The sequence below is a fragment of the Micromys minutus genome (assembly GCF_963924665.1).
Source record: "Micromys minutus genome assembly, chromosome: 3".
Lineage (NCBI taxonomy): Eukaryota > Metazoa > Chordata > Mammalia > Rodentia > Muridae > Micromys > Micromys minutus.
The window spans coordinates 67649929-67663379 of record NC_137972.1 but is presented as its reverse complement, the minus strand read 5'-3'; the positions used below and the strand labels follow the sequence as shown (position 1 = coordinate 67663379).

The 13451-nt window shown below is 44.9% G+C and overlaps 1 protein-coding gene across 1 annotated transcript; it reads right to left on the bottom strand.

The window, feature by feature from the left end:
- Window positions 1-303: 303 nt before the first annotated feature.
- SELENOS (selenoprotein S) lies at window positions 304-9355 on the bottom strand. Its single transcript, XM_080914883.1, has 6 exons — window positions 9229-9355; window positions 8565-8699; window positions 6002-6108; window positions 2875-2964; window positions 2641-2719; window positions 304-937 (listed from the first exon to the last, which is right to left on the bottom strand). Exons 1-6 carry the CDS (start codon window positions 9302-9304, stop codon window positions 858-860), a joined length of 567 nt encoding a protein of 188 aa, XP_080771009.1. The 5' UTR covers window positions 9305-9355; the 3' UTR covers window positions 304-857.
- Window positions 9356-13451: the final 4096 nt, after the last annotated feature.

Genomic DNA, 13451 nt, shown 5'->3' with positions numbered 1-13451 from the left:
TATTTACAGGTAAAGTCCTACAGGCATACCTGTTTTCTTTTAAACATGTTTTAGCAGTTTTATTACAATGTACTTGTGTTTCCCTCAGCAGGGTCTCACTAGATAGCTCTGGTGAGCCTGGAACTCACCACGTAGCTCGGGCCCTAGCACCCAGAGTGTGGGGTTATAGGCAGGCACCACCACAGCCGGCAGCACTGCTGCTCTGATGTAGCAGCTGAACCCCAAGGAACCTGTCGACCTTGAAAATATCACCAACCATCTGCCATTAGCCATGAGAAATAAGTAAAATAACTGGAGACTGTGAATGATAAAAAGCTGTTTACTGTCTGACAGACAAAGTCAAGCTCACAAATTTCCTTGAGTTTAATAAAGATGCTAAAAATGTTACTTTTTAAGTATTTAACTTTTTTTTTTTTACAAAGTTCTGTACATAAAATAAATATACAGAAGCAAACCCCATCAACTGTGTACATCAGTAATCCTCACTGGTGGGCTCACCATTTATAAGGAAGACATCATTCAACGCATCCTGTCACAGAGACCATCCTGTCTGTCAAAAGGACTTCCACCCCAAAGGATCATCAATGGGCCTGCCTCCTTCATGAAGGCAAGAAGCCTTCAACCTACTAACTAGCAAGTGGCCATGCAACCAATGGCTGTCTCGTCTGGAGTGTGGCCTAATGGTAATGTCTATATCTCATGCTGACCAAAGCCCTTAAAATACAAATAGTTTAGGACAGAAATAAGCCCCACCTCTCCTTGGCCAAGTCACTGTGAAAGTGTGCGTAAGGCAATTGAGTTGAGGGTTAAAGGTTCACCTTGCTAATGTCCAAGCGACACTAACAAGAATCTTAGCTTCATCCACCAGATGATGGGCCCCTGCGTCCAGGTCTCCAGGAGCAGGTTCCACCCCCTTCACCCGTCAGAGGGTTATAACCTGGAAGTAAAAGGGAAACAGAACCATTTCGATGGCTGGAAATCTGGGAACATCCTATATTAAAACTAGAACCATAAATCAAGCATGTATATTGCAAGGTATAGATTCCATCTCCATGGCCGTCTCCAAGGGACTTTAGCTATTACCCAAGTGGGTGAAGGGAGTTGTGCAGCCTTCAGTCCAGGTGCTTGGGAGACATGGAAAACATCGGTCGGAAGTTACTCAAGACAGCCTGACCTAATTACATAAAGATTCTAGTCACCACGTATAAAAAGAAAGTATATGTTCAAATAAAGGCTATTGAAGCTGCGGAAACTTCCAAATGTGGAGCTCACACCCATAGGCCCACTCAGGAGGTTGAGGATAAGGCCAGCCTTAACTACACAGTGAATTCCAAAATAGCCTGGGCTAGGTTTGAGACCCTGTCTCAAAAACAAATCAACAACAGAAACCATACCCAACAACCAGAATGGAACTTCCCACTTCTAGGAGTCAGAACTGGGTCACCTACGTCCTTTTCCTATCTCTCCCTCCCACATCAGCTCCTCATAGCCAAGAGGGATAACTGGTTCTTTGCCAAATGGCCCAGTCTCCAGAGCCAGCCAGCCCTTCTGTAGGCTGGTTCTCTTCCTTGCTCACTGTGAAATCTTGCCTTGAGACTTAGTTTTCTCACTTGCAAAGCCAGGCTATTGCAGCTGGCCCTAGCTCAGGGCTGCTGGACAGCACACCAGCCATGTACAGACTTAAGCATGTCAGGTGCTTTGTTTTTTACAACTTGCACGGTGTATTCAATATTTGAGAAGTTTCAAGTTTCCGCCCTTCCTTCTTCAATGTCCCTGAGCTCTGGAGGGCAGGAGGGGAAATAGCTAACACACCAGGTTCTATTGCCTCAAACTCAGCTTGAATCACAAAAGATTGCCGATTACTCCATTTGTGTGTTCCATCTTCCTGAGAGATGTGAAATCCCTCAGGGACAAAATGAAGACCCGCTGCTATGCTGTCACCTGGGGAGTCTAGTCATGCACTCAGAAAAAAGCTGAATGAACGTCTGTCTACACCCTGAGAAAGTTACTCACAGAGAGAGGGCAGCGCTACTAGGAAGACACAGTGTCACCCACATCATCCTAGTGCTTAGTGAAGAGTCACACTCCGCAGCTGCTTCCCTTATATCTACTGAGCTAAACATGGGACCCAGAAACAAAGAGAATCTTTTTTTTAGAGACAGAATCTCACAGTGTAGCCTAGGCCAGCCTCCACTTGGACAGTCCCTCTGCATCAGCTTCCAAATGCTAGGATTTCACATCTACATCACACGCTTTCAGCTGGAGAATCTTACTTTTAAAAGGGAAATACAGAGCCGGGAAGATGGCTGCTCAGTGGGCAAAAGGACTTGAGCAAGCACAGGGACCTGAGTGGAAATCCCAGCACATGCACAGAGCCAGAAACAGTGACACACGCTTGCCATCCCAGTGCTTTAGGGTTAGGAACAGGACTGCTGTGCTTTCCAGAGGCCAAACCAGCTCCAAGATGAGGGAGACCCTGCCTCAACAGAATGCTGTGGAAAGTGATAGAAAAAGAGACGTAATGTCCTTCTCCGGCCCTGTGTATTGGCACACACACCACACATAGAGCACAGATAAAGACAGTATATTTCATAAGTGTTGAAAATCCTAAATGCTTCTTTCACATTGCTAGGCTCTTACCACCTCCCCGCAAAGGCTTTTTGTCAGATTTTCTTTTGGGGACGACAGATGAAGTAGAAGGTCCAGGCCCATCTTCTTCCTGTTTGAACAAACATAGGCTTAAGAATCAATGAATTCCACTTGTGGCTGGAGGTACAGCTACAATATGCTGTGTTCTGGGTTCAGTTTACAAAGCCACAAAACCACCCCAAACGCCAGCATTCTACATGACTAAGTGCTGCCACCCCCAGTTACCTGAGGCCTTCCTGAGTTTCTTTTGTAACTTCTGCCTTCTTGCATGCTATCCCACATTTCAATCTTCTGTCTCCTTTTCTCTTCTTCTAGCTAAGAAAGAACCACACACAATCGTTAATCCTAGCACTTGAGAGGCAGAGGCAGGTGGATCTCTGAGTTTGAGGCCAGCCTGATCTATATAGTGAGTTCCAGGATAACTAGGGCTGTTATGAAAAGAAACCCTGTCTCAAAACACACACACACACACACACACACACACACAGAGAGAGAGAGAGAGAGAGAGAGAGAGAGAGAGAGAGAACCATATACAAGAAATCACACATAGAAAGCATACATAAGCTCCTACTAGTCTCAAAGAAAGTGTTCGTCATAATTCAAATATCTCCCAAAACAAGCCTTCACTTCCATCTCTTAAATAACAGCTGCAGAGTTGCTATGCACTCTAGGCACGCTGGTGTGCACCTTGACCCTGGCATGCAGGAAGAGGAGACAAGACCAAGTTCAAGAACAACCTGGCCTACACAGTGAGACCCGGTCTCAAAATGACCTGGAACAGGTGTGTGGCTGGCAGACCAGTTTTCTCACCTGAGTGTCACCTGACTGTGCCTTTCTGCCTCAGGCACTAGATCATAGGACAACAGATTTCTAAGTGCATTGGAAAGTTAAGCAATATGAAAACCTACGGGGAGATGAATCCCAACAGAAAGCCTGCAATCAGTAATGAGTGCCCAAGAAAGCCAGTGGGAGGACCCAACACAGAGCCCTTTGCCTCTACTTCCTGGTCCAGGGATAGCAGGCATTTTTTTAAAGCAGCCAAGTATCTCAGTGGACATGAATGTCAGTGGTATATACACTTTTCCATTTCCAGTGCAGTCCATTCTGGTTCTAATTAAATTGTGACATATAAGGACATGTGCTAAGATTCCTTAAAAGCAGGTCCCTCCATGGCATGTACATCTCTTGCTAAACCTGCCCCTTCAAGCTTCCATTGCTTGTAAACACAGGAAGTGGAAAACAACAGTAAAACAAAGGTTGCTTTAGACCATTAGCTATATCACTAGCCAGGGGGTGGGTAGTAGCGCCAGGGATCTCTGTGGGTTTGAAGCTAGCCTGTCTACAGAATGAGTTCTAAGACAGCCAGGACTACATAGAGGAACTTGAAAGAAACCAATCAAACAACCAAACAACAACAAAAATACCCCAAAACAAAGAAAAAGGATGTACAGTGGAGCTGAGTTGGGCAGGTAAGACATGCCTTTGAGCCCAGGATCCCCAGGCTTAGGGAAGCAGTAGCAAACTTCTAGGCTAGCCAGGACCATGTCTCAAAAAACAATGTCTGATCCATCTTAACAAAACCAAACACACGGGGAGAGGGGTGTGCAGCAAGATGGCTCAGCAGGCAGAAGTGCTTGCCGCATAACCTGGATGACCTGCGTGAGCCCCAGAGCTCGTGGTAGAAGGAAAGAATGGCTCCTGTAAGTTGTCCTCTGACCTCCATAGCGTACCATGGCACGCACAGGCCTGCACTTACACACAAATTATAATTAAATAAACATCCCAAATAGGTGTATAGCAGATAGTCTAGCATTATCTCTGAGAACTCTAAGCTAACTATGAGCCACGCAGATAGGCAAACAAATGTGCTCATAAAATATTAGAACAGACTTTTATACCACAGCTTTCTAATTATGAACTTTAAAGTCAGCAGCAAACGCTGTAGGCCAGTGACTGTGAGGATGGATAACTGACACTCAGGACTCTCCTGGAAGAAGCTTTAGGAGGAAGAGTACGCTTGTGTCTCCTTATGTCCTTTCCTTCTGAGTCCCAGCCAAGAAGGGCAGAACAGACCTGTAGGGATGACCAGGCAGAAATAAGAGAAGCTGCCAGCTACTGTAGAAAGGCACATGGCCCTGGCAGTCTCTGGTGCCTCAGAGCTGGCAGAGGGTGCCTTCTGTGGGGATGAGACAGGCTCTGGAAACTTCTAGACGGACTCTAGAGCAGTCATTTCAGTGGAGAGATCAGCTCAATGCTGATGTGTAAGTGTGACCTGAATGAAAGGTTGCCCACAGGCGCTGGCATCTGAGCACTTGGCCTCCAGCTGGTGGCAGTGTTTGGGAATGTCCTGGAACTTTTGGGAGGGGCAGACTTGCTGGAGAAAGCATGTGGGCTTTGAGGATTTATAGCCCGGCTCTATCTCCCATCCTCTCTGGTGCTTATATGAGGATGAAATGTCACCAGTCTGCTTCCTGCTGCTATGACAGACTGTATCCTCCCCCGGGACTGCACCCCAAAATTACCCCCTCTTCCCAGCTGCTTCTGTCATTCCATCTCAGCATTAGAAAAAGAAGCACCTGACACCACAACCTCAGCCAGTAACCTGCCTGATCAAGGCAGTTCCTGTTCCTTCTGGTTCACACCTCCACCAACAATCTTCATCTACACTTCATGCTGCCTTTTCTTGGCTCATCTGAAACCCATGGCAGTGTGTGGCCACCTAAACCAAGTCATATGCAAGATACAACTTCACACCAAGCTCAATACAAAGCCTGTAATCCCAGCACTCAGGTACAAGGAATCCAACCAAGCACATGGGGGACAGGCTGGTGTCTACCCTGGCTCCAATGGCATGGGACCTGGGCGCACAGTTTTGTTGAATAATACTGTTTTAAGAAAACACCTGAAGGCAAAACAAGAGATGTACTTTTCTCCAAGTGTTTCTCTTGACAACTCAAAACTGCACAAAGCGAGCATGCTGACTGACAGCAAACTAAGTGAAATTAATTCCTGGTACCCACCAAGGCATGTGCTCACCAGCTCACACTCACTGGCCTGGTGTGCTCTGTCTTCCACTGTAGTCATGGACTCACACGGCTATTCCTAACTAGCATGTTTGTCTCTGTATCGACAATGTAAACAAACTCTGAAATGCATCTTGAATTTAACGAGACATGATCCTGCTCTACAAGCTTACAAATAACAGTAAACATATTTCAGTTATTGCTAAGCCTTAATTAGTGATAATCAATCAAGGGCAGAAGTGTGTGTGCATCAGCGGTAGATACCTTGCTTAGCATGCTCAAGGTCTTGAAAAAACCCAACCAATTCATTAAGTCAACCCAGTTCCTACCTGTCTTAGTTTTTCCTTATGTTTTTCAACTTGGGCATTTAGATCTTCCTGCATTCTCAAACGAGCAGCTGCTAAAGCCTCTTGTCGCTTAGCAACAACATCAGGTTCTAAAATAGAAAAGCAATTAGGTATGAGTTCATATGAAATAGCCTATATAGGGAGGTTCACATCAGGAAACTACAACAAAGTATCCCCTTGTATACTCATAGCAGAGCACTAAGCGCTTGCTCCAACGGCCAGTAAGCTCCCACTGCACAAGACGGCCACCTCACTTGCACCTGATCTTTAGGTAACTAACATTCCACAAAGCATAGCAGAAAGCTTTGTATCTTTCTCCATCACTTGATTAGCCCCGGTCTATGAGAAGAAGTATAAGATTCTTGTTCCTATAAAACAAAGTCCTTTCAAATGGCATTAAGAACCTGAGTGTCCCAGTTTAACTGACTTTTGGTTGAGACAGGGTCCCAGGGCCTCAGTATGTAGCTCTGGCTGACCTAGAACTCTCTATGCAGACTGGGCTGACCCCAAATCCATACAGATCTGTCTTCCTCTGCCTCCTAAATTAAAGGTGTGTGTCCCACAAACAGATCTAGTTAACTTTTTTACCTAGTTGTAAATCGAGGTTTCCACCCCAGTCTTAGAAATCAGATGAATGGTGAACTGTATTTAAGTTACTCTGCAATACAAAACAGTATTTCTTTAGGATACACCCACAGGAAACAGAATGGCTGCCCTTTGAGGTTTCTTTAAACAACCAAATGATAAGTGGAAATCAGTCTGATGAGGTCAGTGAAAAATCAAAATGAAGTGCATGTAAAAGAACTAACACTGGAGATGAGCTATTGGAATATAAAAAAAAGGAAGGGAGAGGGAAAGAGAATGAATGAATGAATGAATGAATGAATCATAACACTGAGTTTCTTTCAATAATTCTAGAGGTTCAGTGAGGGTGTCACTGGAGCACAAAGAAAACAGTGAAAGTTTCATTTTAATCCTCCCTAAAATCAAGAACCACTAAATGGCACAGCATATCTAATGGGAACAGTCAAAGTCATAAAGCCAGCACAGCTGCTTGACAAGTCTGGCAAGGTTGAGCGAGTGAGACAATTGCTGTCATGTGTCTTCCACTCTGGTCTTGATCTCCAAGTGTTGCATGCTTGGGGGCTTTTAATATTTGTACAACTTGGGGATACTGGATTGATGGGAAGTTTATCAATCTTTTATGCCTTCTCCCAAGAACACCGCTTCTAAGCTTTCCCAGGAACGTCCTAAGCATCCCACCCATCCTGCTCTTAGGGAGAGAACCTTATCTGGACCTTCTTGAGGGTCTTCCTTAGGCCTGGAGGTTGTGTCTCAAACAAAGACAACACAAATCTCCTTGTGAGGCTCCTGCGCCAAGGTATTCTTGGGTCACCTGCCCCTGGATTTACTCAGGAACAAGATAATTAGAACAAGGTAAACTTAAAAGGCAAACAACATTCACTGGGCTAGAGACGTTGGCAGCAGATCAAGTTACAAGCCTCTTCCTCCTAGTCACTCAGGTGAATTACGTGGCACATAAGATTGGGGGCACATGTAGTACACCCCTCTAGAAAAAGATACAGCAACCAAGCTAAATTGGCTGGAGTTGTCTCTGGACAAACAATGATCTGGACAGAAGGTAAAAGAATGAGGTATTACGACCTCCCTTAGGAAGGTCAGCTGGGTCAGGGACACTGTGGTGTCCTGTGACAAAGGGACAAAAGCATACCAAGATTCCATAAACCATGGAATATAGCATATAGATATTCCAAAAAGCATACATATATTCCAAAAAGATAAAAAACATTGTATTATGTCCAAAATTGAATCCTAACTGTAGCAGCTTTGACCTGAAGATTTTCCTTGGGCCTAATGACAATTAGCACTCTGAGCACCAAACGTTGGTAATAATAAACTGCTTAGGTAGGACATGACAATCTCCCACGCTGGTTTGGAGATTTTCTGTCTAGTGCCCTTGAAACCACAAGAACTAGCAGTCTGAGAATGGTCTGCCATGCTTTCGCAAAATATACCTCTAGATTCTTAAAAAAAAAAAAAAGTGTGTGTGGGGGGTTTATGGTGTTGAAGAGGGAAAATGATTGTAAAAAATAACTCTGTTCTGTCACAGTTTATGAATGAAGACTATAAAATTATGGTCATGAGGAAGTTAAAATACATGTTGGGGACAAAAATATAATCTATGTTTTGGAACAACATGAATCAATCCCTCTCTACTGAGTTCAATAAATAAAGAAGCACCCCACGTTCAGCCAGGCTGCAGGATTCCCAGGACACACCCCCACACCCCCACTCCCGTGCATGACTCCCTCCTTCCTCACCACTTTTCTCCACAGAACCTGGTCATCTCCAGGGACTGGCCCCCAGCAACTAAACAGGATGTGCACTGAGTATGCAATACACCATCGGGGAGTTTTTGCATCGCAATAAAAATCTTTCGAAGCCCAAACTCAAAGACATATTTTGCTACTACTACCTACTAAGTAAATGGTAGGCGCCTTCCTTGCTATTACGTGACACTAACCCAGAACAGCCTCAGATTGGTCCAGCTGTCTCTGCCTCAAAGCCCTCAGTCGGAGGGAGAGCTTCTGGATGACAATGTAGAGAAGGATGCAGCTGAAGAGGATGTACCAGCCGTAGCTGGCCAGCAGTGAGCCCACTGAAAAAAGAAACCAGTTTCAGAAACAGAAAATAGCATTTTTTTAAAATAACACTCTACAAAAATAATCCTAGCCTCTTTTTTCAGAACCTTCACGATCTAGCTGAGGAAACGGACTCCTAAACAGTGAATCGCTGGATACAGAAACTTCTCAGCTACAAAGGGACTCGGGAGTAGCCCAGAGGGAGCAGAGCACAGCAAGCAGCTAGGTTCTTTAGAACTAAGGGGGTCGTGTCTATCTGATTCAGGAAAGCAAAGGCAATCCAGACTCCGTGAGTTACACTTTGTTTAGGAGTGAGACAGCAATATGTTAGGGCCAGCAGAGCGAAAGGCCGAGTGGAGGACTGCATTACAAAGGAAGATATTAAAAGGACTTCAGTGAACCAAGTCCGAGAGCGCCCGCCCAGCTAGGGCGACTTTGAGAAAGCTGAGCTCTGGTCCAGCCAGCAGGCCCGGCCAGCCCGCGGCCTTAACGCCGAGCCTCCTGGAGGCCGACCCACCGAGCATGGCGGCGCCCGCCACCCCTCACCTGTGACGTGCAGGAATCGCAGGCTCTCGGTCTCCAGTGCCGGCCTCGCGGACAGAGCCTCCTCGGCACGATCCATGGCCGCGGCCGCCAACGACTAGCCCACTGCTGTTCTCTGCTCTGCACTTCCGGTTCGGCCCTATGTACACGTGGCGCTCACGGCAGTACTGACCTATCGCGGCTCGACCTGCCTCGACTGTCGACCAATCGCAGAGGAGGGTGTGACCAGAGGGCAGGGCTAGACGACGCCTAGGCGGAAGCGCGGAGGCGCTCACAGCATTTTTTTTTTTTTTTAACATATCTTGTACTTGATACTGATTGGACACTGAGACCCAAAGAGATTAGAAGCCTCCCGGGGAGGGGGAGGATTTGCGTCACAAGGCCACTGAGAGGTTTTCAGCATAGATCCCTTCTCCAAACGTGTGGAAAGCGATCTACTTAAAGTTCCTTTCTTCTGAAATACTGTCTCAAGGGAAGGAATTAATGTAGTAATGACTCCAACATGTTTAGACTCTTATGTGTCACCTTACCAGTTTTTGTAATGGGTCTCTGCAACATACTAGAAAGGCAATAAAGAAGATTGCTGCGATTAGAAATGGAACTGATGGAGTCAAATTTCCAAAGTGAGGTTAATGGGATTAAGAAGGCGAGAACTTTGTGGTGTTTAACTTTTTGGAAAACTACTATATGAGGTCACTGTGGAGTTCTTCGGGGGAAGGGAGACCAGATTTATATATGACGGAACCTATATGTGGAAATAAAACTCACTATCATAAGAATTACTCTGTCGAGTATCCTGTTACAGTAATAAACTAATGTAGCAGTTCCTTCTGAAGGACAGATGTTCATGGGACACAGGAGAGAAAAGCCTGGAATTACTTTACATCATCAATCAATCACCTTGAAAATGGACTACTTTGATGAATGGATATTATCGTTTAAGGATATGAAGATAGACATGAATTTGCTGAATTTTTAAAGTTTTATGTTCTCAATGGTTTCCTCTTAGTGGTAAAAAAATGATCATTCTGTTTAAAATTTTTGAGAACTGATGACTGCCACCCCACTTCTGAGCCACACTCTGGTTTGAACCAGCTCTCTCTGTTTAAGGTGATTTCTCACTTACTTTAGCTTCATCATACAAATGCAAGTGAAACATCCGGTTATGAGGGAGGAGGTTTCTCATTTGCCTGTTCATCCAGTCCCTTAACATCTAATCACGATAGTGAAATAAGTAGTAAAAAGACAAGGTGGAGGGGAAATTCGGGACAGTGGTGGCACACGCCTTCAACCCCAGTGCTCAAGCAGGCAGACACAGATGGGTCTCTGAGTTTGAAGCCAGTGTGACCTAGAGCTCAAGACAGTGAGGGCTATTCGATAAACCTCGCCTTAAAAACCAAACAAGCTGGGAGGTGCTGGCTCATGCTTTTAATCCCAAAACACTGGTTAAGAGGGGTTAGTTCATTAAAAGAGGAGATGCTGCTGGCTCATGCCTTTAATCCCAGCACCCAGGAGGCAGAGGCTGATGGATCTCTGTGTTAAAAGACCAGCCCTGTCTATGGAAGGAGTTCTGAGACAGCCAGGTCTACAAAGAGAAACCCTGTCTCAAATAAACCAAAACCAACAAAAAGGAAGGTGAGTGGATATGATCAAAGTACATGATAACAATATAACAGTGTCATAGTAAGTTCATTATTTTACACAGTAAATGCCCACACAAAGGAATCTTTTCCACTTGGGACTTTGCAATCTAAAATGGAAGCTAGCAGCAATTCAGAAAGGTGACATGTTAAAATACACAGAGTAGGAATATATCTCAGTTGGCCAGGTGCTTCCTTGCCTAGCATGTACAAAATCCCAGGAATAAAGCCCCTCACTGTATAAACTGAGTATGTGGCAAACGTTTCTAATCCCAGCATTTGTGAGATGACAGGTAAGAGGATCAGGAATTCAGGGTCTCATCTTTGGTGTCAACAGGAAGGCAGTGCTTGGAAAACTAGGGCAAAGGAGAATAGTAACCACAACTCCCACTCAGTGGACTAGCTCTAGCTCTAACCTGTCACTCACAGTCACATCCTTGTATGGGTCGCTCTTGTAGCCATGTCCTTCTGGTTGGAACTTCCCCATCCATTTTATTCGGCCAGAATTAAAGAATTGCTTTGGTTAATGACAAGTTAGCATACGATTTATCAGTTTTGAGTATAATTTAGTTGTCCAAGGAGAATCAGACATAGAAAGCCCTACTCTAGTTAATCACAGATGTCACAAGATTTGCACAAGACTGGGTTCCTCAACATCCTACCACTGAGACAGGGAGGTGTTAATTGGGGCCTACCCCACCCCCCCAGACTTACAGTTACTAGCTGACATTTTCTTCAGTGGTGTAGCCACTGGTAAGGAGCCCAAGCTCCCATAAACAACCCTAATTCATTAAATCAGACACAAAAAGGGGATAGCTAATTAGAAAAGGGGAGATCATTTGAAGGACAAAGAAAGCTAACAGGTGTGTGTTGCGTGTATACAATTAAAATACATTATGTACACCTACGGACATGTCATAAAGCCCGTCCTTAAATATAATTAACATAGGGTAATAAAAGCATTAAAAATAAAGAGCAGAGTCAAATATGAAAGCAAACAGATGGTGTAGCTGAACCTACTGGCAAACTGCCAATATTGCTGTTCTCCCACATAAAAAGCAACTACACAGGATGAAGGGTGTGGGGAGCTCAAGGGCTCAGAGAAGGCAATAAAATGACAGCCCTGCTCAAGGGTTAAGGACCTGCCACTTTCCAGGAATGCACTTACTAGCCTGCACACCCTCAGTGCAGCACACCCTCAGTGCCCATGGAGGCCAGAAGAGGGTGCTAGATTCCCTGGAACTGTTACAGAGGTTGTGCTCTGCCATGCTGGTGCTGAGAACCAAATCCAGGTCCTCTTAGAGAACAAGTCCTCTGAACACCGAGCAATCTTCCCAGCTCCAACTCTATATGTGTGCACATATATGTATGTGAGCACATGTATGGAGAGATACGTTCTATCGTGTGGATTCCAGGGATCAAGCTTCAGCTAGTCTTGATCATATCCATTAATTTAATGAGGTCAACCCTCAAAGCTAGGACACTTACCAATTATACAAACGCTAGAGAAAAATACATTCAAGGTCAGGTATGGTGACATCTCAGCTGTTTGGATGTGGAGGTAGGGTTGGGAGTTCAAGGCCAGTTTCAGCCATGCAGCTAGTTGGAGACCAGCCTAGGCTACATGAGACCATCTCAAATCAGCATCTTAATGTAGTTCCACGGACTCATTCTTGCAGGTGTTGCATGACTATCAGGTGACACAAATTTCTGCTCTAACAACCATTATTAGCCTGAATGAAATTCATGCTCCACAAGACTATACATGGAAAATGTTAGGCTCCAGGAGAAACATGGGATGAAGGTTCAAATGACTGAACCTCATCAACTATTAGGGTCCTGAGACACAGAAGGAATTTAATTTGCCTCTAGCCAGCTGTGCAAAGTCCTTGCTTAGGACAATGGTATACATGATACAATAGTGTATCCTGTTTTTCTCACCTACCCCAAATACTGAGCCATCTAGTACCAACAAGGTTTCAGTACAGACCAATTCAGTGTATGCCCAGGCCAGGGTTTCAAAGTTAAGCTACTCTTAGTAAAAAATGTGCAATTAGAAAATCATCACTAGCTTGTCATAACTAAGACTGTCGACCAAAAATGTAGCTTCATCCAGTAAGTGGACTTATAAATGAAACGACAGAAAAACAGGAATCTGCTTTTGCTTTGGTGATGGGGGTCTTGTAGTCTTAGGACTTCCAGCAAGCCACATCCCTAGCCAAAAGAAGCAAGTATTTTATCTGCCTTATCAGCAATAGGGGCTATGTATTAACAGAAGGGCTGTGGGAGCAGCACAGGTAGCCTCACTAAAGATGCTAAAGACCAGACTTCAGTCCAGCATGGCGTAGAACTGAATTTAAGCCTAGGGCTCAGCAGAAGCCACTGTTCCTCCATTGTTCTCAACCAGACTCTTGAGAGACACAGTTCCCCTGTCTCTTAGGCACCTGGTATTTGCTTCTAAAGAACAGCAATCACCAAAAGGCATTCATTGACTACCTAACATGCTTGTCACATTCACAATCACCGAAGGAGTTTGAAAACTGTAACTAGGGGCTGGGAGGATGGCTTAGTGGGTAAGAATGCTTG